Source organism: Pseudophryne corroboree, chromosome 8, assembly GCF_028390025.1.
Source record: "Pseudophryne corroboree isolate aPseCor3 chromosome 8, aPseCor3.hap2, whole genome shotgun sequence".
Lineage (NCBI taxonomy): Eukaryota > Metazoa > Chordata > Amphibia > Anura > Myobatrachidae > Pseudophryne > Pseudophryne corroboree.
The window spans coordinates 8341633-8367543 of record NC_086451.1 but is presented as its reverse complement, the minus strand read 5'-3'; the positions used below and the strand labels follow the sequence as shown (position 1 = coordinate 8367543).

The 25911-nt window shown below is 43.0% G+C and overlaps 1 protein-coding gene across 6 annotated transcripts in view; it reads right to left on the bottom strand.

The window, feature by feature from the left end:
• The window catches only part of CACNA1B (calcium voltage-gated channel subunit alpha1 B), a 377678-nt gene that overhangs the window by 346949 nt on the left and 4818 nt on the right, over positions 1 to 25911 (bottom strand). For 5 of the 6 annotated variants that reach the window (XM_063935872.1, XM_063935871.1, XM_063935873.1 and 2 more), the window contains exon 1: positions 15722 to 15822. In XM_063935872.1, the coding sequence (XP_063791942.1) occupies positions 15722 to 15814 (93 nt within the window). In that variant the 5' untranslated portion in view covers positions 15815 to 15822. Of the gene's footprint in view, positions 1 to 15721; positions 15828 to 25911 lie in introns of those variants that run through there. The other variant, XM_063935876.1, reaches the window with a different exon arrangement.

The window sequence follows — 25911 nt, the reverse complement described above, 5'->3', positions numbered from 1 at the left end:
AGGGGAACCTTTGTCGTGCATGCAATGTGTGACTGGAGCCTCCTCTGTATTAGGGCAGGTAAAGACAGGTAAGGTTGGGCAGGTAAGGAGACATAAGGGGAACCTTTTTTGTGCATGCAATGTGTGACTGGGGCCTCCTCTGTGTTAGCGTAGGTAAGGACAGGTGAGGTAGGGCAGGTAAGGACATGTAAGGTAGGGCAGGGAAGGACATGTAAGGTAGGGCAGGTTTGAAGACATGAGGGGAACCTTTGTTGTGCATGCAATGTGTGACTGGAGCCTCCTCTGTGTTAGGGTAGGTAAGGACAGGTAAGGAAGGTCAGGTAAAGACAGGTAAGGTAGAGCAGGTAAGGAGACATGAGGGGAACCTTTGTCGTGCATGCAATGTGTGACTGGAGCCTCCTCTGTGTTATGGTAGGTAAGAGCAGGTAAGGACAGGTAAGGTAGGGCAGGTAAAGACAGGTAAGGTAGGACAGGTAAGGTAGGGCAGGTAAGGAGTCATGAGGGGAACCTTTGTTGTGCATGCAATGTGTGACTGGTGCCTCATCTGTGTTAGGGTAGGTAAGGGCAGGTTAGAACAGGTATGGTAGGGCAGGGAAGGACAGATAAGGTAGGGCAGGTAAGGAGACATTAGGGGAACCTTTGTCGTGCATGAAATGTGTGACTGGAGCCTCCTCTGTGTTAGGGTAGGTAAGGACAGGTAATGTAGGGCAGGTAAGGACAGGTAAGGTAGGGCAGGGAAGGACAGGTAAGGTAGGGCAGGTAAGGAGACATGATGGGAACCTTTGTCTTGCATGCAATGTGTGACTGGAGCCTCCTCTGTGTTAGGGTAGGTAAGGACAGGTAAGGTACAGCAGGTAGGGCAGGTAATGAGGCATGAGGGAAACCACTGTTGTGCATGCAATGTGTGACTGGAGCCTCCTCTGTGTTATGGTAGTTAAGAGCAGGTAAGGACAGGTAAGGTAGGGCAGGTAAAGACAGGTAAGGTAGGACAGGTAAGGTAGGGCAGGTAAGGAGTCATGAGGGGAACCTTTGTTGTGCATGCAATGTGTGACTGGTGCCTCATCTGTGTTAGGGTAGGTAAGGGCAGGTTAGAACAGGTATGGTAGGGCAGGGAAGGACAGATAAGGTAGGGCAGGTAAGGAGACATTAGGGGAACCTTTGTCGTGCATGAAATGTGTGACTGGAGCCTCCTCTGTGTTAGGGTAGGTAAGGACAGGTAATGTAGGGCAGGTAAGGACAGGTAAGGTAGGGCAGGGAAGGACAGATAAGGTAGGGCAGGTAAGGAGACATGATGGGAACCTTTGTCTTGCATGCAATGTGTGACTGGAGCCTCCTCTGTGTTAGGGTAGGTAAGGACAGGTAAGGTACAGCAGGTAGGGCAGGTAATGAGGCATGAGGGAAACCACTGTTGTGCATGCAATGTGTGACTGGGGCCTCCTCTGTGTTAGGGTGGTTAAGGACAGGTAAGGTACAGCAGGTAATGAGGCATGAGGGAAACCACTGTCGTGCATGCAATGTGTGACTGGGGCCTCCTCTGTGTTCGGGTGGGTAAGGACAGGTAAGGTTGGACAGGTAAGGACAGGTAAGGTAGGGCAGGTAAGGACAGGTAAGATAGAGCAGGTAAAATAGGGCAGGTAAGGTAGGACAGGTAAGGTAGGGCAGGTAAGGACAGGTAAGATAGGGCAGGTAAGGACAGGTAAGGTAGGGCAGGTAAGGTAGGGCAGGTAAGGACAGGTAAGATAGGGCAGGTAAGGTAGGGCAGGTAAGGAGACATGAGGGGAACCTTTGTCATGCATGCAATGTGTAACTGGGGCCTCCTCTGTGCTAGGACAGGTAAGGTAGGGCAGGTAAGGACAGGTAAGATACGGCAGGTAAGGACAGGTAAGGTAGGGAAGGTAAGGACAGGTAAGTTAGGGCAGGTAAGGACAGGTAAGGTAGGGCAGGAAAGGTAGGGCAGGTAAGGACAGGTAAGTTAGGGCAGGTAAGGACAGGTAAGATATGGCAGGTAAGGTAGGGCAGGTAAGGACAGGTAAGGAGACATGAGGGGAACCTTTGTCATGCGTGCAGTGTGAGACCTCCTGTGTTAGGACAGGTAAGGTATGGCAGGTAAGTTAGGGCAGGTAAGGACAGGTAAGATAGGGCAGGTAAGGACAGGTAAGATAGGGCAGGTAAGGACAGGTAAGGTAGGGCAGGTAGGGTAGGTAAGGACAGGTAAGTTAGGGCAGGTAAGGACAGGTAAGATAGGGCAGGTAAGGACAGGTAAGGTAGGGTAGGTAAGGACAGGTAAGTTAGGGCAGGTAAGGTAAGGCAGGTAAGGTAGGGCAGGTAAGGACAGGTAAGGTAGGGCAGGTAAGGTAGGACAGGTAAGATAGGGCAGGTAAGGAGACATGAGGGGAACCTTTGTCATGCATGCAATGTGAGACTGGAGCCTCCTGTGTTAGGACAGGTAAGATAGGGCAGGTAAGGACAGGTAAGATAGGGCAGGTAAGGACAGGTAAGGTAGGGTAGGTAAGGACAGGTAAGGTAGGGCAGGTAAGGTAGGGCAGGTAAGGTAGGGCAGGTAAGGTAGGACAGGTAAGGACAGGTAAGTTAGGGCAGGTAAGGTAGGGCAGGTAAGGTAGGGCAGGTTAGAACAGGTAAGGTAGGGCAGGTAAGGTAGGACAGGTAAGGACAGGTAAGTTAGGGCAGGTAAGGTAGGGCAGGTAAGGTAGGGCAGGTTAGAACAGGTAAGGTTGGGCAGGTAAGGAGACATGAGGGGAACCTTTGTCATGCATTCAATGTGTGACTGGGGCTACTCTGTGTTAGGGCAGCTGCAGAGGATAAATCCAGTTTACAGTTACAGCTAAATACACAGGAAAATAATGAAATACTATGTTATATTGTGACTCCGGCTACAACTGTACGCTGCGAGCAATGTGGCGCCTTACAAATCAGTAACAATGATGCAGAATAACAGGCCACAGACATTGGGAGCTTATAGGGGAACGTCCAGCTGTTCTGTTGTCAGAGGCGGTGCTGCATCTAGCTACCATAAGCTCTTCTGTACAATCTAAGCGCGTGTTGCGTAACATCGCACCGCGCTCTCCCAGGACGGTGAGTACGCGCACGTGCGCCTATGGTGCGTGATTCTGACTGTGTCTGGGTAGGCAGTGTGGGTCATTGTAATGTAGCCAAGTAAAGGAGGCATTGCGCAATTTTACAGCACATGCAGGATGGGAAAAGACGCATTGACGCCAAGGACACTGGGGCAGATGTATTAAGCCTGGAGAAGGCATACAGAAGTGATAAACCGGTGATAAGTGCAAGGTGATAACGCATCTGCAGCGACCTGCGCCTCTGTAGAGCTCTCTGTACACGCCCCTTTATATGTGACAGCGAACGGTGTAGAGAGATGTCACAGCCTACACCTGACCCGGGCAGGGGGACAGCGAGCAGCACGTTTGGACCGGCCGGCTCAGGGTCCAGATCTTAACCCCACTGAGAACCTCTGGGACGAATTGGAGCGATGGGTGCGTTCTAGGCCGTCTTGACCTTCTTCAGTGATACATAGGAAACCAGAGGCCGATATACAAACAGGCGCATCACTGGGAAACCAAATACAGGCCCTGCTGACATACACACGTATGACCAAGCCAGCAAGAGGAAAATCAGACATGCAACACGGGAAGGAACACTAGAACACGGCGCAATGGTTACATTGTGACGCTTTACACAACATTGTGACAAACTGTGTAAGAAGAACAATGTGGGTCATTCCGAGTTGATCGCTCGATAGCAGTTTTTAGCAGCCGTGCAAACGCATTGTCGTCGCCCACCGGGGAGTGTATTTTCGCTTTGCAGAAGTGCGAACGCTGGTACCAGCAGAGCGCCTGCAAACACATTTTGTGCAAAACAAGACCAGCCCTGGACTTACTCTTCGTGTGCATTGATTCTAAGGTTGGTGGGTTGGCATTTGACCTCACACACCCGCCCAGCGTTCGGCCAGCCACGCCTGCGTTTTCCCTGGCACGCCTGCGTTTTCCCTGGCACGCCTGCGTTTTTCTAAGCACTCCCTGAAAACGGTCAGTTGACATCCAGTAACGCCCCCTTTCCTGTTAATCTTCTTGCGGCCGCCAGTGCAAATGAAAACGTCGCTAGAACCTGTGCAATACCACAAATGCCTTTGTACTCGTGCATCGCGTGTGCGCATTGCGGTGCATACGCATGCGCAGAAATGCCGATTTTTAGCCAGATCGCTGCGCTGCGAACAACGGCAGCTAGCGATCAACTCGGAATGACCCCCAATATCTGCAAAGGGTAAGTAACACAAAGGCAAGTTACCTTCCAGCATTTCCTACTGTTCCTAAAACACAGCTCAGTTTACCCGCAGCACATGAATCATGACCATATAGGGGGCATCAGGATTAGCATGCGTGTTATTAACGTCATGTTTGTATCAAATAAATAATAAACCCTGACCTCCATCCCAATCCGTGCCCATAACCCATGTTCTCTTCAGGCCTCACCCACTGGGGGTTATAGTCTGTTATTGGCCTCTGCAGCGGGCTCCCATGTTAGGGGGAGGGGTTTCTCTTTTCTCTTCCAGCAGACAGTGAGTGATTGACAGCTTGGCACAGAAATGCGCTGTGTGGATTGGTGCAGCCGTGCACAGGGGCAGGACCAGTGATGTCACAGTAACTTAAATCACTGCAACCGCAGCAGCTGACTGGCCTGTACCCAGGGCAGTAGAGAGCTTGTCCGGGCCCAGGTACTTCAGGGGGCGTGGCATACATATGGGAGGCGTGACCATGCACACTTAGAAAATACAGAAAAAAATAGTACTGTAAGCGCCTCCCTGGCCACACAGCAGCGTGTACTGGGCTGAGGGAAAGAGCTACAAGTGTTGGTGCCAAGTACGCGGGGGTGGGGACTAGCGGCCCCTTCATCAGGCCTGGGGAAATAGTACCTGCTCCCCCACCCTCTCGGCACCACTGCCTGTATCAGATCTTACCAGGACACGGTCATGGTGCAATGAACTTCAGCTGCCCGTAGTGATGGGGAGGTAGAAACGTTTACACAGAGCCGCAATAGATGTCAGTGGAATGTGACGGGACATAACCATCGATGGTGGAGAAACATCTGACCTCCAACACAGATAGCAAGACCATCGGTGGCAAACCTTAGATGTTTGATGTCTATCCCTAACATGAGCTATGAGGATTTACCTAAACCTGCTGAAATCCGGGGTCTACGGAGCAGGGACGCGGCACCGGGTTTAAATATTTCGAATTGACCAGATGCTCTGGAGGTCTAGATTCCAGGCCCAGCTGACTCCAGAAACCTATCTGAATCCACACCTATGTGCGACAGCGCTCAGCCCCTTTTCCTGCGGGGAGAGGGGTGTGGCCAAATGCGCCAGGACTGACACGCCCACTTTTTTCACCCGTGCGCGATGTAATACCGTTTGGTGCGTCCTTATATGCGTGCAAAACACTTGAATTCCCCCTACAGAGGTGAGGAGCAGCGTTGGCCTTTTATTATATAGGATGATTATTATGACTAGACCTGGTAACGCCTTGAGTGGACATGGGGACATTGAAAACAATGATATTCCATACATTGGATTAGCGGCAAACACACCAGTACAATGCACACGTGTATGCCCGTGGGGCTACGTGATCTGTGCCCGGAAGTATATAGGAATCCATTGCTTCCAGCTGTGAGGCATATTAATCCGAGGACGCCATGCTTCCGACTCGCCGTGTGCTGCCTGCTCTGCCAGCAGGTAAGGGGTTAAAGCAATTTGCAGCTCGGCTGAAATGAAAGTCTCTGGAAGAGGGTCGGGCGTGATGGGGAAGAAATGCTTTGTTCCAGAGGAACTTTATATCACAGGGTAATTTGTGACTGTTTTAAGTGGCTGTGGCGGGGATGAAACCCACAAGCTATTAGCCGAAGAAGAGAAACGAAGTAAAAAAGAGAGAGAGAGAGAGAGAGAGATGGCTTTTATGATCAGAAGAAGACCACACGTGTTCCAACACTTAGCAGCGAGCGAGGGGAGTTCCAGCAAAGACGAGCGGACGCCAAGAAATTTGCACAAAAATTGCACCGAGAAGCTGATTCAAACCTGGACGCCTCGGCGCGTTCGCACGCATCGGCCGCATCCGGGGAATGTCGTTGCAGCGTTGGGGGGTGGGTGGGCGTTCCGAGCGGGGGCAGGCCGGGACCGTTTGATGTCACACGCAACCGCTCTGGTAAAGGAAATGGAGACAGACCGCCTGACAGAGCACCTGTAGTGTGAACAGATGCGACCCGGGTCATGCTGGAAGCACTTGATTGGCCGAGCAGACCGGTCACCACCCAGTTTTCATGAGCTCGTTATTGTGAGCCAAAAAAAGCGTCCCCTTTCACACTGATACCAGGGCAGACGTGGGTTCAGCGTAAATGAGGTCAACTCGGGAATTTCCCGGGTCAAAGGTCTAGGGTGAAATGGGGGTCTCTAGCTGAGACACGGGTTGAAGCTATGTTTAAATTGCCGGATCGGAGTCGTGTCTCGTGTCTGGAAGGGTAGGGATGTCAGGAAAAAAACTATTTTGGACCTGAATGGATTATTTGAGAGTAGAGATGTGCGGCGGGCACTTTTCGTGTTTTGGTTTTGGATCCTGATCCCGCTCGTGTTTTGGATCTAGATTGGGTTTTGCCAAAACCACCCTTTCGGGTTTTGGTTTTGGATCTGGATGATTTTTGGGGAAAAAACATAAAAACAGCTTAAATCATAGAATTTGGGGGTAATTTTGATCCCATAGTATTATTAACCTCAATAACCATAATTTCCACTCATTTCCAGTCTATTCTGAACACCTCACACCTCACAATATTATTTTTAGTCCTAAAAATTGCACCGAGGTCGCTGGATGGCTAAGCTAAGCGACACAAGTGGCCGACACAAACACCTGGCCCATCTAGGAGTGGCACTGCAGTGTCAGGCAGGATGGCACTTCAAAAAAATAGTCCCCAAACAGCACATGATGCAAAGAAAAAAAGAGGCGCACCAAGGTCGCTGTGTGACTAAGCTAAGCGACACAAGTGGCCGACACAAACACCTGGCCCATCTAGGAGTGGCACTGCAGTGTCAGACAGGAGGGCACTTTTAAAAACTAGGCCCCAAACAGCACATGATGCAAAGAAGAAAAAGAGGTGCAATGAGTGGCACGCAGTGGTTGAATGTCGAAAGTGTCCCACTATTTTTCGGGCCACCGACAGCATCTCCTGCACGCCCCTGTCATTTAAAAAACAATTCTGCACCACCAAATTAATTGTATGTGCAAAGCATGGGACGTGCTGTAATTTGCCCAGATGTAATGCACGCACAATATTGGTGTACTTATATGGCAGTACCCCATGACTTATACGGCAGCACCACTGGAATTATATGGCAGCACCACTGGACTGGACTTAAATGGCAGTACCCCTAGACTTATACGGCAGCACCACTGGACTGGACTTATATGGCAGTACCCCTGGAGTTATACGGCAGTACCCCTGGACTTATACAGCAGTACCCCTGGACTTATACGGCAGCACCGCTGGACTTATACGGCAGCACCACTGGACTGGACTTATACGGCAGTACCCCTGGACTTATACGGCAGTACCCCTGGACTTATACGGCAGCACCACTGGACTGGACTTATACGGCAGTACCCCTGGACTTATGCAGAGGACCATGGACTTATACGGCAGCACCACTGGACTTATACGGCAGTACCGCTGGACTTACATGGCACCACCACTGGACTGGAATTATATGGCAGCACCACTGGACTGAACTAATATGGCAGCACCACCGGACTTATACGGCAGCATCACTGGACTTATACGGCAGCACCACTGGACTGGACTTATATGGCATGTACCCCTGGACTTATACGGCAGTACCGCTGGACTTATACGGCAGTACCCCTGGACTTATACGGCAGCACCGCTGGACTTATACGGCAGTACCGCTGGACTTATACGGCAGTACCCCTGGACTTATATGGCAGTACCGCTGGACTTATACGGCAGTACCACTGGACTTATATGGCAGCACCACTGGACTGGATTTATATGGCAGTACCCCGGGACTTATACGGAAGTACCTCATGACTTATACTGCAGTACCCCTGGACTTATACGGCAGTACCGCTGGACTTATACGGCAGCACCGCTGGACTATACGGCAGTACCGCTGGACTTATACTGCAGCACCACTGGACTTATACAGCAGCACTACTGGACTGGACTTAAACGGCAGCACCACTGGACTTATACGGCAGCAACACTGGACTTAAATGGCAGCACCACTGGACTTATACGGCAGCACCCCTGAACTTATATGGCAGCACCACTGGACTTATACAGTAGTATCCCTGGACTTATACGGCAGTACCCCTGGACATATACGGCAGTACCCCATGACTTATACGGCAGTATCACTTGACTTATACGCCAGTACCCCTGGACTTATACGGCAGTACCCCTGGACTTATACGGCAGCACCCCTGGATTTATACGGCAGCACCACTGGACTGGACTTATACAGCAGCACCACTAGATTTATACGCAGCACCACTGGACTGGACTTATGCGGCAGCACCCCTGGACTTATACTGCAGCACCACTGGACTGGACTTATATGGCAGCACCGCTGGACTGGACTTATATGGCAGCACCACTGGACTTATGGCAGCACAGGACACCACCACTGTGACTAGACTGATGCAGCACAAGACAGCACCACTGGACTGATGCAGCACAACACAGCACCACTGTGACTAGACTGATGCAGCACAACACAGCACCACTGGAATGATACAAAAGAGAAGGTCGCTACTCCACGTGCCACGCCATTTTCCCATACAGACACTAAGGAGACACGTCCTCTCGTTACATTCTCCAGGACTGTAGTGAAAATAGTGGTGATGCGCGGCTCCTTATATGGAACCCAAAACCCGCGCGAATCCGACAGCGGGATGATGACGTTTTGCCTCGTTCTGGTTTCCGAGTCTGGTGGGAATACCTGAGCCGGACTCGGAGCGAGAAGTTCGGGGGGGGGGGGGGGGGGGGGGGTTCGGATCTTAGGGAACTGAACCTGCTCATCTCTATTTGAGAATCAATGATGCTCTACCAGACAGGGAAAGCAACTGAGCCCCCTGAGGACTTTGCATTGAAACCTGGCAATAGGAACGACTGTGTAAATGTTGGCACTAAATAATACCATAACCAGAGTGCCACCTGCTTGTGCGAATACCGATGCACGGCAGATGTCTGCATTCCAGCAACGAGCGGGGAGATGAGAGACTATGCTAGGCCCCTCTCCCACCCTCTCACTGCCAGTCACAGCAGGCTGCAGCGGGAGCTCAAGTGCTAATCCAATTACTGGTGAACCACTCTCCCCCTAACCAGCCTCAGCTGAGGGGCTTCTCCTGCTGCCCGGGAGCCGGCTGCACAGATTAGTCCTGCCACAGTGATGAGGCTAATAGACGGGAGACTCTGGTTCTCATTCTACACTTGTGCGCAGATATTCAAGTATGGAACATGTCAACATATGACGGCGAGATTCTCTCCCCGCGCCTAGCGGATGAACATGGCGTCTTGCTGCCTCCCATACCACAGGCTACACATGCTGTGTATGATATACCTAGAGCGTCACAGTGCAAAGGTCCATACTGTATATTGCGCAGTTTACGTAAATGATTGGAAAACTCTAACGTCACTAATTGCGTCCAGTAAGTCAACGTCCCACGTAAGGTCTTTCTTGTAATAATAATAATTATATTTATATATATCGCTTTCCTCCCGCAGGACTTAGAGTTATAACTGTTACACCCCTCTATCGGGACTCCTGTGCGCTATTACGTATGTGCGGCCTGCTGGTCACAGTGCGACGCTCGCTGCCGGAGAGGGTTCCAGGGAAACACTGTCATTTGTGCAAATTGCTGCCCACAGGCTACAACGGGCTAATGCCATCTTCTGATGCCGTAATCTGCCGGGGACAAACTACGAATGCCATCGGTTCTGGAGCTTGGTGAATCTGACAGCATTGCATCCCCCCCTAGAAACCTGCTGTATGGGGGCTGCAGCTGCTGTCGGAATGGAGTGCCCGCGGCAGATATGGAGATACAGTATCTACTGCAGTCCCTCCGTGGAACATCGAGTGGATTCTAATATTTCCTTGTATCAACCCAAAACAGGTGTTTTCTGAGAATATCCCGCAAATGTCACATGATAAATACGCCCCATAGTCACCTCATTATTCCACACATTCAATCTGTCTCCAAGTCATGTTACATGCATCTAAAACACATATCCAAAATACATCCTTATCCTACACAAGACACAGCAAACGCTCTAATCCACGCTCTCATTATCTCCCGCATTGATTATTGTAATAGTCTCCTGACCGGTCTTCCCAAACATAGGCTATCACCACTTCAATCCATTGTGAATTCAGCGGCGAGGCTAATCTTCCTCGCCAGACGTTCATCGTCTGCAGATCCGCTCTGTCAGTCCCTCCATTGGTTACCGGTATTCTACCGTATTCAATATAATATACTTTTACTGACACACAAGGCCATTAACCAAACTACACCATCATACATCTCCTCACTCATCTCATAATATCTCCCAACCCGACCTCTCCGCTCTGCACAAGATCTACGTCTCTCATCCACACGCATTACTTGTTCCCACTCAAAATTACAGGACTTTATCCGGGCTTCACCCACTCTGTGGAATGCCCTCCCACGCACAATAAGACTCGCCTCTAGTCTCCAAACCTTTAAACGTTCCCTGAAAACTCACCTCTTCAGACAAGCCTATCAAATTCCAGACCCACCCACATAACCTTCAGTGCTTCCCTATCTAATTACATCCTCTCTGTACACTACACATAACATCACATATCTTGTCTCTTTACTCTCACACCCTCCTGACACTTGGATAACTTTGTGGGGTATCATCATACAAGCCATTAAGAACCTAGCAATCTGGTGACCATTATGTGATAGGTAGCATCTATCCTTGTGTATCAATGCCTATTTCCCTATAGATTGTAAGCTTGTGAGCAGGGCCCTCCTACCTCTATGTCTGTCTGTTTTTACCCAGTTTTGTTCTATTACTGTTCTAATTGTAAAGCGCAATGGACTATGCTGCGCTATATAAGAAACTGTTAATAATAATAATAAATTATAATTATCCAACATATACACACAGGGCGGGATGTATTAAGATACATCGCCGCCCCTCGCCGCTTATCGCAGCAATGTTGATCGCATATGCACTAACATATGCGGTCAATATCGCGATGCGGTGACGGAGGCCACCCCCCGCGATACCTGTGAGGTGGTCTGCGGGGGGTCTCCGTCACCTCCCAGGGATCTCCACACTGCCTGCACGCCGGGAAGCAGCAGCAGGCTGCCCTCGGCGCCTCCTCCTCCCCCCTGCACCCGGAAGGACCTCTGGCTGCGTTGCTAGGGGGAGGAGGAGATTACCTTCCGGTACCAGGGCAGCGTGGAGGAAGGTAAGCCGGGGGAAGGAGGCGTCTGCGGCGGAGGTGGCGGGTTGCGGCGGTCGGCGATAAGAAGCCCATAGGCTTCTATAGGGTATCGCCTTCCAGAGATGGCAATACCCTGGACGGTGAAAAACCGGCGGTAGGGTCTTAGTACATTTGAAAATGCGGTAAAACACCCATTTTCGGGGGTTTTACTGCATTTTTCCTTTAGTACATCCCGCCCCTATACTGTATATATCTCACTTACATCACAGAATTGTCCACAGCGCTGATCTGGTGGGAGACAGAGACTTGTACACTCATGAGGCTGTGACATGATGTGAGGAGGGGAATGGAGGCAGCAGGAAGCCACAGACTGAGAGTTATATAGTGGGAGGAGCAGGGTACCCAGCAGCACAGAGTATATCAGGAGATGAGTGATGTGTCAGTGAGGACAGGGCTGTATGTGACAGGGGCAGTGACATGATGTGAGGAGGGGAATGGAGGCAGCAGGAAGCCACAGACTGAGAGTTATATAGTGGGAGGAGCAGGGTCCCCAGCAGCACAGAGTATATCAGGAGATGAGTGATGTGTCAGTGAGGACAGGGCTGCATGTGACAGGGGCAGTGACATGATGTGAGGAGGGGAATGGAGGTAGCGGGGAGCCACAGACTGAGAGTTATATAGTGGGAGGAGCAGGGTCTCCAGCAGCACAGAGTATATCAGGAGATGAGTGATGTGTCAGTGAGGACAGGGCTGCATGTGACAGGGGCAGTGACATGATGTGAGGAGGGGAATGGAGGTAGCGGGGAGCCACAGACTGAGAGTTATATAGTGGGAGGAGCAGGGTCTCCAGCAGCACAGAGTATATCAGGAGATGAGTGATGTGTCAGTGAGGACAGGGCTGCATGTGACAGGGGCAGTGACATGATGTGAGGAGGGGAATGGAGGCAGCAGGAAGCCACAGACTGAGAGTTATATAGTGGGAGGAGCAGGGTCCCCAGCAGCACAGAGTATATCAGGAGATGAGTGATGTGTCAGTGAGGACAGGGCTGCATGTGACAGGGGCAGTGACATGATGTGAGGAGGGGAATGGAGGCAGCAGGAAGCCACAGACTGAGAGTTATATAGTGGGAGGAGCAGAGTACACAGCAGCACAGAGTATATCAGGAGATGAGTGATGCGTCAGTGAGGACAGGGCTGCATGTGACAGGGGCAGTGACATGATGTGAGGAGGGGAATGGAGGCAGCAGGAAGCCACAGACTGAGAGTTATATAGTGGGAGGAGCAGGGTCTCCAGCAGCACAGAGTATATCAGGAGATGAGTGATGTGTCAGTGAGGACAGGGCTGCATGTGACAGGGGCAGTGACATGATGTGAGGAGGGAATGGAGGCAGCAGGAAGCCACAGACTGAGAGTTATATAGTGGGAGGAGCAGGGTCCCCAGCAGCACAGAGTATATCAGGAGATGTGTGATGTGTCAGTGAGGACAGGGCTGCATGTGACAGGGGCAGTGACATGATGTGAGGAGGGGAATGGAGGCAGCAGGAAGCCACAGACTGAGAGTTATATAGTGGGAGGAGCAGGGTCCCCAGCAGCACAGAGTATATCAGGAGATGAGTGATGTGTCAGTGAGGACAGGGCTGCATGTGTCAGGGGCAGTGACAGGATGTGAGGAGGGGAATGGAGGCAGCAGGAAGCCACAGACTGAGAGTTATATAGTGGGAGGAGCAGGGTCCCCAGCAGCACAGAGTATATCAGGAGATGAGTGATGTGTCAGTGAAGACAGGGCTGCATGTGACAGGGACAGTGACATGATGTGAGGAGGGGAATGGAGGCAGTAGGAAGCCACAGACTGAGAGTTATATAGTGGGAGGAGCAGGGTCCCCAGCAGCACAGAGTATATCAGGAGATGAGTGATGTGTCAGTGAGGACAGGGCTGCATGTGACAGGGCAGTGACATGATGTGAGGAGGGGAATGGAGGCAGCACCAAGCCACAGACTGGGAGTTACAGTATATAGTGGAGGGAGCAGGGTCCCCCAGCAGGTGTAGTACTGCTGACCGGCGGTCTCCTGACCGCCGGTCAGCTTACCGACGCCGGGATCCCGACGGGGAGGGGCGAGTGCAGTGGACACCCATGAGTGGAAATAGTCCCTGTTGGTCGGCATAGTGACCCGTCGGGCTGGTGGAGGAGGTCATGTGACTGCCGGTCAGCTGACCGGCGGTCACATGAATATCACCCTCCCCAGCAGCATAGTATAATGAAGTGAAGGTCGGTCATGTTACACTGATGCCAGAAGATTGTGGTGTCAAGCACATTTGTTAGAAGACAAGTTCATACATCTCTATAGTAGTCAAGTTCACGTTTCTGAAATTATAGACTCTGTTCTCTTCCCAAAACAGAGATTGTACATTGTATAGAATACTTATATATCACATACACGTATGAACAGGTATAGCTGACAATTTGAAAAGGAGAATTTTTCAATCCTGACTTTAGGTCAACTTTGAATGCTGACTTAACAGCAAGATGCACAAACCTGTTGTGTTGTAACCCATAGCAACCAATTCAATACAGGCCTCCATCACTCCAATACAAGCTAGACCAACAAATGCTATTTTCTGATTGGTTGCCAGTCTACAATCCCCACAATCCTTAGCTGGCTGATGGCTGCTCATCTATATCCTGCCATTTGCAGTGTAAACTTCTCACACATCATTTACTGTGACATTTTACAAGATTACAAGAGCCAATAAAACCCAGGTAAAAAAAAGCAGATGTAGCTGACGTTATCACCACAAGGTTGTTGTGAGATTTGCAAATCTGCTACACTAGACAGTGTGTCATGTGCCTGAATTACTGTATGCTGGCACATGTAGTTCCACCATAGCCGGAGAGACACAGGCTGATCTGCCTTGCTGCATGGGCTAGTTAAAAAGATGCACTGATATCTGTAGACACCACAGTTTAACATGAAATTTACACTTCTACGAAATAATGACTGAAAACCAAACCACAGCTTTCTCAAACGCCTCTCCAAGACGCCGGTGACACAGGCTGGAAGTCCCTATACTACAAATGCTGCTGGTTCTATTTATTCAGTCTCATTTGCAGAGCATGCCGCTGGCATTTACACATAAGTACATAAAAGGTTAATCGTTTCTAGGATACATTTGTGAGCTCGATACATAGTATATAACTTATAAACAGTAATAAAGTCATTTTCATGTCAAATATCCTAATAATATATTGATAGTACAGGTTGAGTATCCCATATCCAAATATTCCGAAATACGGAATACTCCGAAATACGGACTTTTTTGAGAGAGACTGAGATAGTGAAACCTTTGTTTTCTGATGGCTCAATGCACTCAAACCTTGTTTAATACACAAAATAATTAAAAATATTGTATTAAATGACCTTCAGGCTGTGAGTATAATGTGTATATGAAACATAAATGAATTGTGTGAATGTAGACACACTTTGTTTAATGCACAAAGTTATAAAAAATATTGGCTAAAATGACCTTCAGGCTGTGTGTATAAGGTGTATATGAAACATAAATGCATTCTGTGCTTAGACTTGGGTCCCATCACCATGATATCTCATTATGGTATGCAATTATTCCAAAATACGGAATAATCCCATATCCAAAATACCTCTGGTCCCAAGCATTTTGGATAAGGGATACTCAACCTGTAATATCAAAAGGTAGAACTGCTAAAATATGAATGCACGAAGCCCAATGTCAGTGCTTGCACCATATTCCTCCTGATAACTGTGGCCGCCTCTCTGTGTGCGCCGCTTTGAAGGGAGATAAGTAGGTGATTACATTGTAGCTACATACTGTGCAGCCCTGCTTCCATGCTGTAAAGATACTGATATAATACAGTCAGCAGATAACGCCAGCCACCCCAATTACATAGAGAAACGGACTTTCAAACCACCTAAGGGGTTCATTCAGTCTGTATTCATTCTGTAACTAGATTGAGGGGTGTATTTACTAAGCCTTGGAGAGAGATAAAGTAGCAGCCAATCAGCTCATAACTGTCATGTTACAGGCTGTGTTTGAAAAATGATAGGAGCTGATTGGTTGGTACTTTATCGCCGTCCACTTTATCTCTCCCCACTACGTGCAGCGCTCCCCTGTATGCTGTGCAGAGTATCTCACCACCACCACTTACTGTACATAGGGAAACTCTTACTTACCAGCCTCTCAGACATATCGGTCTTGTCATGTTCCGGCAAGTGCTGTTCCAGAGCCAAAACGATGCAGTTGGCAATGATTGTGGCTAAAATCATATATTCAAATGGAGTAAGCAGGGTTAAGGAAATCAATATCATGGCAATGACACATAATTATATTGCACAAAGTAAATACACAGTTGTTGGGCCCAGAAAGGGTGGAACAGTCACCATGAGCGATGGTCAGATCACATGATCAGAAAAACCAGCAATGCAAATATTGCATTTCCCTGACTGAATATAAAATACATAGAGGAAAACTATAGCCAATGTGCTGTCTGTCTGCTTTATTATCTAACTAAATCCTAATATTCTACTTATACCGACTGGAAGATCTAGTTATACAGACTGGAAGTTCTAGTTATATCGACTGGAAGATCTACTTATACCGACTGGAAGATCTACTTATACCGACTGGAAGATCTAGTTATACCACTGGAAGATCTAGGTAGACAGACTGGAAGATCTAGTTATACCGACTGAAAGATCTATTTATACAGACTGGAAGTTCTAGTTATACAGACTGGAAGATCTAGTTATACCGACTGGAAGATCTAGTTGTACAGACTGGAAGATCTAGATATACAGACTGGAAGTTCTAGTTGTACAGACTGGAAGATCTAGTTATACAGACTGGAAATTCTAGATATACAGACTGGAAGTTCTAGCTGTACAAACTGGAAGATCTAGATGTAATAATAATAATAATAATAATTTTATTTATATAGCGCTCTTTCTCCAATAGGACTCAAGGCGCTTATACAGACTGGAAGTTCTAGTTATACAGACTGTACAGACTGGAAGTTCTAGTTGTACAGACTGGAAGATCTAGTTATACAGACTGAAAATTCTAGATATACAGACTGGAAGTTCTAGTTATACAGACTGGAAGTTCTAGATATACAGACCGGAAGTTCTAGTTATACAGACTGGAAGTTCTAGATATACAGACTGGAAGATCTAGATATACAGACTGGAAGTTCTAGTTATACAGACTGGAAGATCTATTTATACAGACAGGAAGATCTAGTTATATAGACTGGAAGACCTAGTTATACAGACTGAAAGATCTAGTTATACAGACTGGAAGATCTAGTTATACAGACTGGAAGTTCTAGATATACAGACTGGAAGATATAGTTATACAGACTGGAAGATCTAGTTATATAGACTGGAAGTTCTAGTTATACAGACTGGAAGTTCTAGATATACAGACTGGAAGATATAGTTATACAGACTGGAAGATATAGTTATACAGACTGGAAGATCTAGTTGTACAGACTGGAAGTTCTACTTATACAGACTGGAAGTTCTAGATATACAGACTGGAAGTTCTAGCTGTACAAACTGGAAGATCTAGATGTACAGACTGGAAGTTCTAGTTGTACAGACTGGAAGATCTAGTTATACAGACTGAAAATTCTAGATATACAGACTGGAAGTTCTAGTTATACAGACTGGAAGTTCTAGATATACAGACCGGAAGTTCTAGTTATACAGACTGGAAGTTCTAGATATACAGACTGGAAGATCTAGATATACAGACTGGAAGTTCTAGTTATACAGACTGGAAGATCTTTTTATACAGACAGGAAGATCTAGTTATATAGACTGGAAGACCTAGTTATACAGACTGGAAGATCTAGTTATACAGACTGAAAGATCTAGTTATACAGACTGGAAGATCTAGTTATACAGACTGGAAGTTCTAGATATACAGACTGGAAGATATAGTTATACAGACTGGAAGATCTAGTTATATAGACTGGAAGTTCTAGTTATACAGACTGGAAGTTCTAGATATACAGACTGGAAGATATAGTTATACAGACTGGAAGATATAGTTATACAGACTGGAGGTTCTAGTTATACAGACTGGAAGATATAGTTATACAGACTGGAGGTTCTAGTTAAACAGACTGGAAGATCTAGTTATACAGACTGGAAGATCTAGTTATACAGACTGGAAGATCTATTTATACAGACTGGAGGATCTAGTTATACAGACTGGAAGATCTAGTTGTACAGACTGGAAGATCTAGTTATACAGACTGGAAGATCTAGTTATACAGACTGGAAGATCTAGTTATACAGACTGGAAGATCTAGTTATACAGATTGGAAGATCTATTTATAAAGACTGGAAGATCTAGTTATACAGACTGGAAGATCTAGTTGTACAGACTGGAAGATCTAGTTATACAGACTGGAAGTTCTAGCTATACAGACTGGAAGTTCTAGATATACAGACTGGAAAATCTAGTTATACAGGCTGGAACTGTGTGGGTTGGGGTCACGGATGTGCTGTCTATAGTCTGATGATAGCTTCATTTAAACTTCCTTCCCTGATAGAAACTGATTGTAAATTATCTACCGAAATTGACTTTGCCCCATTGAGCAGCAGATACTGAGCAGCCAAAAGCTATTAAAATTGTCCCACTGAAATATTCATTTTCAAAGAAGAATCTCATACAGTGTTACATTTGTGTACTTTGTATAATAGCACCTCATACAGTATTACATTGGTGTATATTGTATAATAGCACCTCATACAATATTACATTGGTGTATATTGTATAATAGCACCTCATACAATATTACATTGGTGTATACCGTATAATAGAACCTCATACAATATTACATTGGTGTATATTGTATAATAGCACCTCATACAATATTACATTGGTGTATATTGTATAATAGCACCTCATACAGTATTACATTGGTGTATACTGTATAACAGCACCTCATACAATATGACATTGGTGCATACTGTATAACAGCACCTCATACAATATTACATTGGTGTATATTGTATAATAGCACCTCATACAGTATTACATTGGTGTATACTGTATAATAGAACCTCATACAGTATTACATTGGTGTATACTGTATAATAGAACCTCATACAGTATTACAGTGGTGTATATTGTATAATAGCACCTCATACAGTATTACATTGGTGTATATTGTATAATAGCACCTCATACAGTATTACATTGGTGTATATTGTATAATAACACCTCATACAGTATTACATTGGTGTATACTGTATAATACAACCTCATACAATATGACATTGGTGTATACCGTATAATAGAACCTCATACAATATTACATTGGTGTATATTGTATAATAGCACCTCATACAATATTACATTGGTGTATACTGTATAATAGAACCTCATACAGTATTACAGTGGTGTATATTGTATAATAGCACCTCATACAGTATTACATTGGTGTATATTGTATAATAGCACCTCATACAGTATTACATTGGTGTATATTGTATATTAGCACCTCATACAGTATTACAGTGGTGTATATTGTATAATAGCACCTCATACAGTATTACATTGGTGTATACTGTATAATACAACCTCATACAATATTACATTGGTGTATACTGTATAATAGCACCTCATACAATATGACATTGGTGTATACCGTATAATAGAACCTCATACAATATTACATTGGTGTATATTGTATAATAGCACCTCATACAATATTACATTGGTGTATACTGTATAATAGAACCTCATACAGTATTACAGTGGTGTATATTGTATAATAGCACCTCATACAGTATTACATTGGTGTATATTGTATAATAGCACCTCATACAGTATTACATTGGTGTATATTGTATAATAGCACCTCATACAGTATTATAGTGGTGTATATTGTATATTAGCACCTCATACAGTATTACATTGGTGTATATTGTATAATAGCACCTCATACAGTATTACATTGGTGTATATTGTATATTAGCACCTCATACAGTATTAGAGTGGTGTATATTGTATATTAGCACCTCATACAGTATAACATTGGTGTATATTGTATATTAGCACCTCATACAGTATTACAGTGGTGTATATTGTATAATAGCACCTCATACAGTATTACAGTGGTGTATATTGTATAATAGCACCTCATACAATATTACATTGGTGTATATTGTATATTAGCACCTCATACAGTTTTACAGTGGTGTATATTGTATAATAGCACCTCATACAGTATTACATTGGTGTATATTGTTTATTAGCACCTCATACCGTATTACATTGGTGTATATTGTATAATAGCACCTCATACCATATTACATTGGTGTATATTGTATAATAGCACCTCATACAATATTACATTGGTGTATATTGTATAATAGCACATCATACAGTATTACATTGGTGTATATTGTATATTAGCACCTCATACAGTTTTACAGTGGTGTATATTGTATAATAGCACCTCATACAGTTTTACAGTGATGTATATTGTATATTAGCACCTCATACAGTATTACATTGGTGTATATTGTATAATAGCACCTCATACAATATTACATTGGTGTATATTGTATAATAGCACCTCATACAATATTACAGTGGTGTATATTGTATAATAGCACCTCATACAATATTACATTGGTGTATATTGTATAATAGCACCTCATACCGTATTACATTGGTGTATATTGTATAATAGCACCTCAAACAGTATTACATTGGTGTATATTGTATAATAGCACCTCATACAGTATTACAGTGATGTATATTGTATAATAGCACCTCATACAATATGACATTGGTGTATATTGTATAATAGCACCTCATACAGTATTACAGTGGTGTATATTGTATATTAGCACCTCATACAATATGACATTGGTGTATACTGTATAATAGCACCTCATACAATATTACAGTGGTGTATATTGTATAATAGCACCTCATACAATATTACATTGGTGTATATTGTATATTAGCACCTCATACAGTATTATAGTGGTGTATATTGTATAATAGCACCTCATACAATATTACATTGGTGTATATTGTATATTAGCACCTCATACAGTATTACAGTGGTGTATATTGTATAATAGCACCTCATACAGTATTACAGTGGTGTATATTGTATATTAGCACCTCATACAGTATTACAGTGGTGTATATTGTATATTAGCACCTCATACAGTATTACAGTGGTGTATATTGTATAATAGCACCTCATACAGTATTATAGTGGTGTATATTGTATAATAGCACCTCATACAGTATTACAGTGGTGTATATTGTATATTAGCACCACATACAGTATTACAGTGGTGTATATTGTATAATAGCAACGCATACAGTATTACAGTGGTGTATATTGTATAATAGCACCTCTTACAGTATTACATTGGTGTATACTGTATAATAGCACCTCATACAGTATTACAGTGGTGTATATTGTATAATAGCACCTCATACAGTATTACAGTGGTGTATATTGTATATTAGCACCTCATACAGTATTACATTGGTGTATATTGTATAATAGCACCTCATACAGTCTTACATTGGTGTATATTGTATAATAGCACCTCATACAGTATTACATTGGTGTATATTGTATATTAGCACCTCATACAGTATTACAGTGGTGTATACTGTATAATAGCACCTCATACAGTATTACAGTGGTGTATATTGTATAATAGCACCTCATACAGTATTACATTGGTGTATACTTTATATTAGCACCTCATACAGTATTACAGTGGTGTATATTGTATAATAGCACCTCATACAGTATTACAGTGGTGTATGTTGTATAATAGCACCTCATACAATATTACATTGGTGTATACTGTATAATAGCACCTCATACAGTATTACAGTGGTGTATATTGTATATTAGCACCTCATACAGTATTACAGTGGTGTATTTGTATAATAGCACCTCATACAGTATTACATTGGTGTATACTGTATAATAGCACCTCATACAGTATTACAGTGGTGTATATTGTATAATAGCACCTCATACAGTATTACAGTGATGTATATTGTATAATAGCACCTCATACAGTATTACAGTGGTGTATATTGTATAATAGCACCTCATACAGTATTACATTGGTGTATACTGTATAATAGCACCTCATACAGTATTACAGTGGTGTATATTGTATAATAACACCTCATACAGTATTACAGTGGTGTATATTGTATAATAGCACCTCATACAGTATTACAGTGGTGTATATTGTATAATAGCACCTCATACAGTATTACATTGGTGTATATTGTCTATTAGCACCTCATACAGTATTACATTGGTGTATATTGTATAATAGCACCTCATACAGTATTACATTGGTGTATACTGTATAATAGCACATCATACAGTATTACATTGGTGTATACTGTATAATAGCACCTCATACAATATTACATTGGTGTATACTGTATAATAACACCTCATACAATATTACATTGGTGTATACTGTATAATAGCACCTCATACAATATTACATTGGTGTATACTGTATAATAGCACCTCATACAATATTACATTGGTGTATACTGTATAATAGCACCTCATACAGTATTACAGTGGTGTATATTGTATAATAACACCTCATACAGTATTACAGTGGTGTATATTGTATATTAGCACCTCATACAGTATTACAGTGGTGTATATAGTATAATAACACCTCATACAATATTACAGTGGTGTATATTGTATAATAACACCTCATACAGTATTACAGTGGTGTATATTGTAAAATAGCACCTCATACAGTATTACATTGGTGTATATTGTATAATAGCACCTCATACAGTATTACAGTGGTGTATATTGTATAATAGCACCTCATACAGTATTACAGTGGTGTATATTGTATAATAGCACCTCATACAGTATTACAGTGGTGTATATTGTATAATAGCACCTCATACAGTATTACAGTGGTGTATATTGTATAATAGCACCTCATACAGTATTACATTGGTGTATATTGTATAATAGCACCTCATACAGTATTACAGTGGTGTATATTGTATAATAGCACCTCATACAGTATTACAGTGGTGTATATTGTATAATAACACCTCATACAGTATTACAGTGGTGTATATTGTATAATAGCACCTCATACAGTATTACAGTGGTGTATATTGTATAATAGCACCTCATACAGTATTACAGTGGTGTATATTGTATAATAACACCTCATACAGTATTACAGTGATGTATATTGTATAATAGCACCTCATACAGTATTACAGTGGTGTATATTGTATAATAGCACCTCATACAGTATTACATTGGTGTATACTGTATAATAGCACCTCATACAGTATTACAGTGGTGTATATTGTATAATAACACCTCATACAGTATTACAGTGGTGTATATTGTATAATAGCACCTCATACAGTATTACATTGGTGTATATTGTATAATAGCACCTCATACAGTATTACATTGGTGTATACTGTATAATAGCACATCATACAGTATTACATTGGTGTATACTGTATAATAGCACCTCATACAATATTACATTGGTGTATACTGTATAATAACACCTCATACAATATTACATTGGTGTATACTGTATAATAGCACCTCATACAATATTACATTGGTGTATACTGTATAATAGCACCTCATACAATATTACATTGGTGTATACTGTATAATAGCACCTCATACAGTATTACAGTGGTGTATATTGTATAATAACACCTCATACAGTATTACAGTGGTGTATATTGTATATTAGCACCTCATACAGTATTACAGTGGTGTATATAGTATAATAACACCTCATACAATATTACAGTGGTGTATATTGTATAATAACACCTCATACAGTATTACAGTGGTGTATATTGTATAATAGTACCTCATACAGTATTACATTGGTGTATATTGTATAATAGCACCTCATACAGTATTACAGTGGTGTATATTGTATAATAGCACCTCATACAGTATTACAGTGGTGTATATTGTATAATAGCACCTCATACAGTATTACAGTGGTGTATATTGTATAATAGCACCTCATACAGTATTACAGTGGTGTATATTGTATAATAGCACCTCATACAGTATTACATTGGTGTATATTGTATAATAGCACCTCATACAGTATTACAGTGGTGTATATTGTATAATAGCACCTCATACAGTATTACAGTGGTGTATATTGTATAATAGCACCTCATACAGTATTACAGTGGTGTATATTGTATAATAGCACCTCATACAGTATTACAGTGGTGTATATTGTATAATAACACCTCATACAGTATTACAGTGGTGTATATTGTATAATAGCACCTCATACAGTATTACAGTGGTGTATATTGTATAATAGCACCTCATACAGTATTACAGTGGTGTATATTGTATAATAGCACCTCATACAGTATTACAGTGGTGTATATTGTATAATAACACCTCATACAGTATTACAGTGGTGTATATTGTATAATAGCACCTCATACAGTATTACAGTGGTGTATATTGTATAATAGCACCTCATACAGTATTACAGTGGTGTATATTGTATAATAGCACCTCATACAGTATTACATTGGTGTATATTGTATAATAGCACCTCATACAGTATTACAGTGGTGTATATTGTATAATAACACCTCATACAGTATTACAGTGGTGTATATTGTATAATAGCACCTCATACAGTATTACAGTGGTGTATATTGTATAATAACACCTCATACAGTATTACAGTGGTGTATATTGTATAATAGCACCTCATACAGTATTACAGTGGTGTATATTGTATAATAGCACCTCATACAGTATTACAGTGGTGTATATTGTATAATAGCACCTCATACAGTATTACAGTGGTGTATATTGTATAATAACACCTCATACAGTATTACATTGGTGTATACTGTATAATAGCGCCTCATACAGTATTACAGTGGTGTATATTGTATAATAGCACCTCATACAGTATTACAGTGGTGTATATTGTATATTAGCACCTCATACAGTATTACAGTGGTGTATATAGTATAATAACACCTCATACAATATTACAGTGGTGTATATTGTATAATAACACCTCATACAGTATTACAGTGGTGTATATTGTATAATAGCACCTCATACCGTATTACATTGGTGTATATTGTATAATAGCACCTCATACAGTATTACATTGGTGTATATTGTATAATAGCACCTCATACAGTATTACATTGGTGTATATTGTATAATAGCACCTCATACAGAATTACAGTGGTGTATATTGTATAATAGCACCTCATACAGAATTACAGTGGTGTATATTGTATAATAGCACCTCATACAGTATTACAGTGGTGTATATTGTATAATAGCACCTCATACCGTATTACATTGGTGTATATTGTATAATAGCACCTCATACAGTATTACAGTGGTGTATATTGTATAATAGCACCTCATATAGTATTACAGTGGTGTATATTGTATAATAGCACCTCATACAGTATTACAGTGGTGTATATTGTATAATAGCACCTCATACAGTATTACAGTGGTGTATATTGTATAATAGCACCTCATACAGTATTACAGTGGTGTATATTGTATAATAGCACCTCATACAGTATTACATTGGTGTATATTGTATATTAGCACCTCATACAGTATTAGAGTGGTGTATATTGTATATTAGCACCTCATACAGTATTACATTGGTGTATATTGTATATTAGCACCTCATACAGTATTACAGTGGTGTATATTGTATAATAGCACCTCATACAGTATTACATTGGTGTATATTGTATATTAGCACCTCATACAGTATTAGAGTGGTGTATATTGTATATTAGCACCTCATACAGTATTACATTGGTGTATATTGTATATTAGCACCTCATACAGTATAACATTGGTGTATATTGTATAATAGCACCTCATACAGTATTACAGTGGTGTATATTGTATATTAGCACCTCATACAGTATTACATTGGTGTATATTGTATAATAGCACCTCATACAGTATTACAGTGGTGTATACTTTATATTAGCACCTCATACAGTATTACAGTGGTGTATATTGTATATTAGCACCTCATACAGTATTACATTGGTGTATATTGTATATTAGCACCTCATACAGTATTACAGTGGTGTATATTGTATAATAGCACCTCATACAGTATTACATTGGTGTATACTGTATAATAGCACCTCATATAGTATTACAGTGGTGTATATTGTATAATAGCACCTCATATAGTATTACAGTGGTGTATATTGTATATTAGCACCTCATACAGTATTACAGTGGTGTATATTGTATAATAGCACCTCATACAGT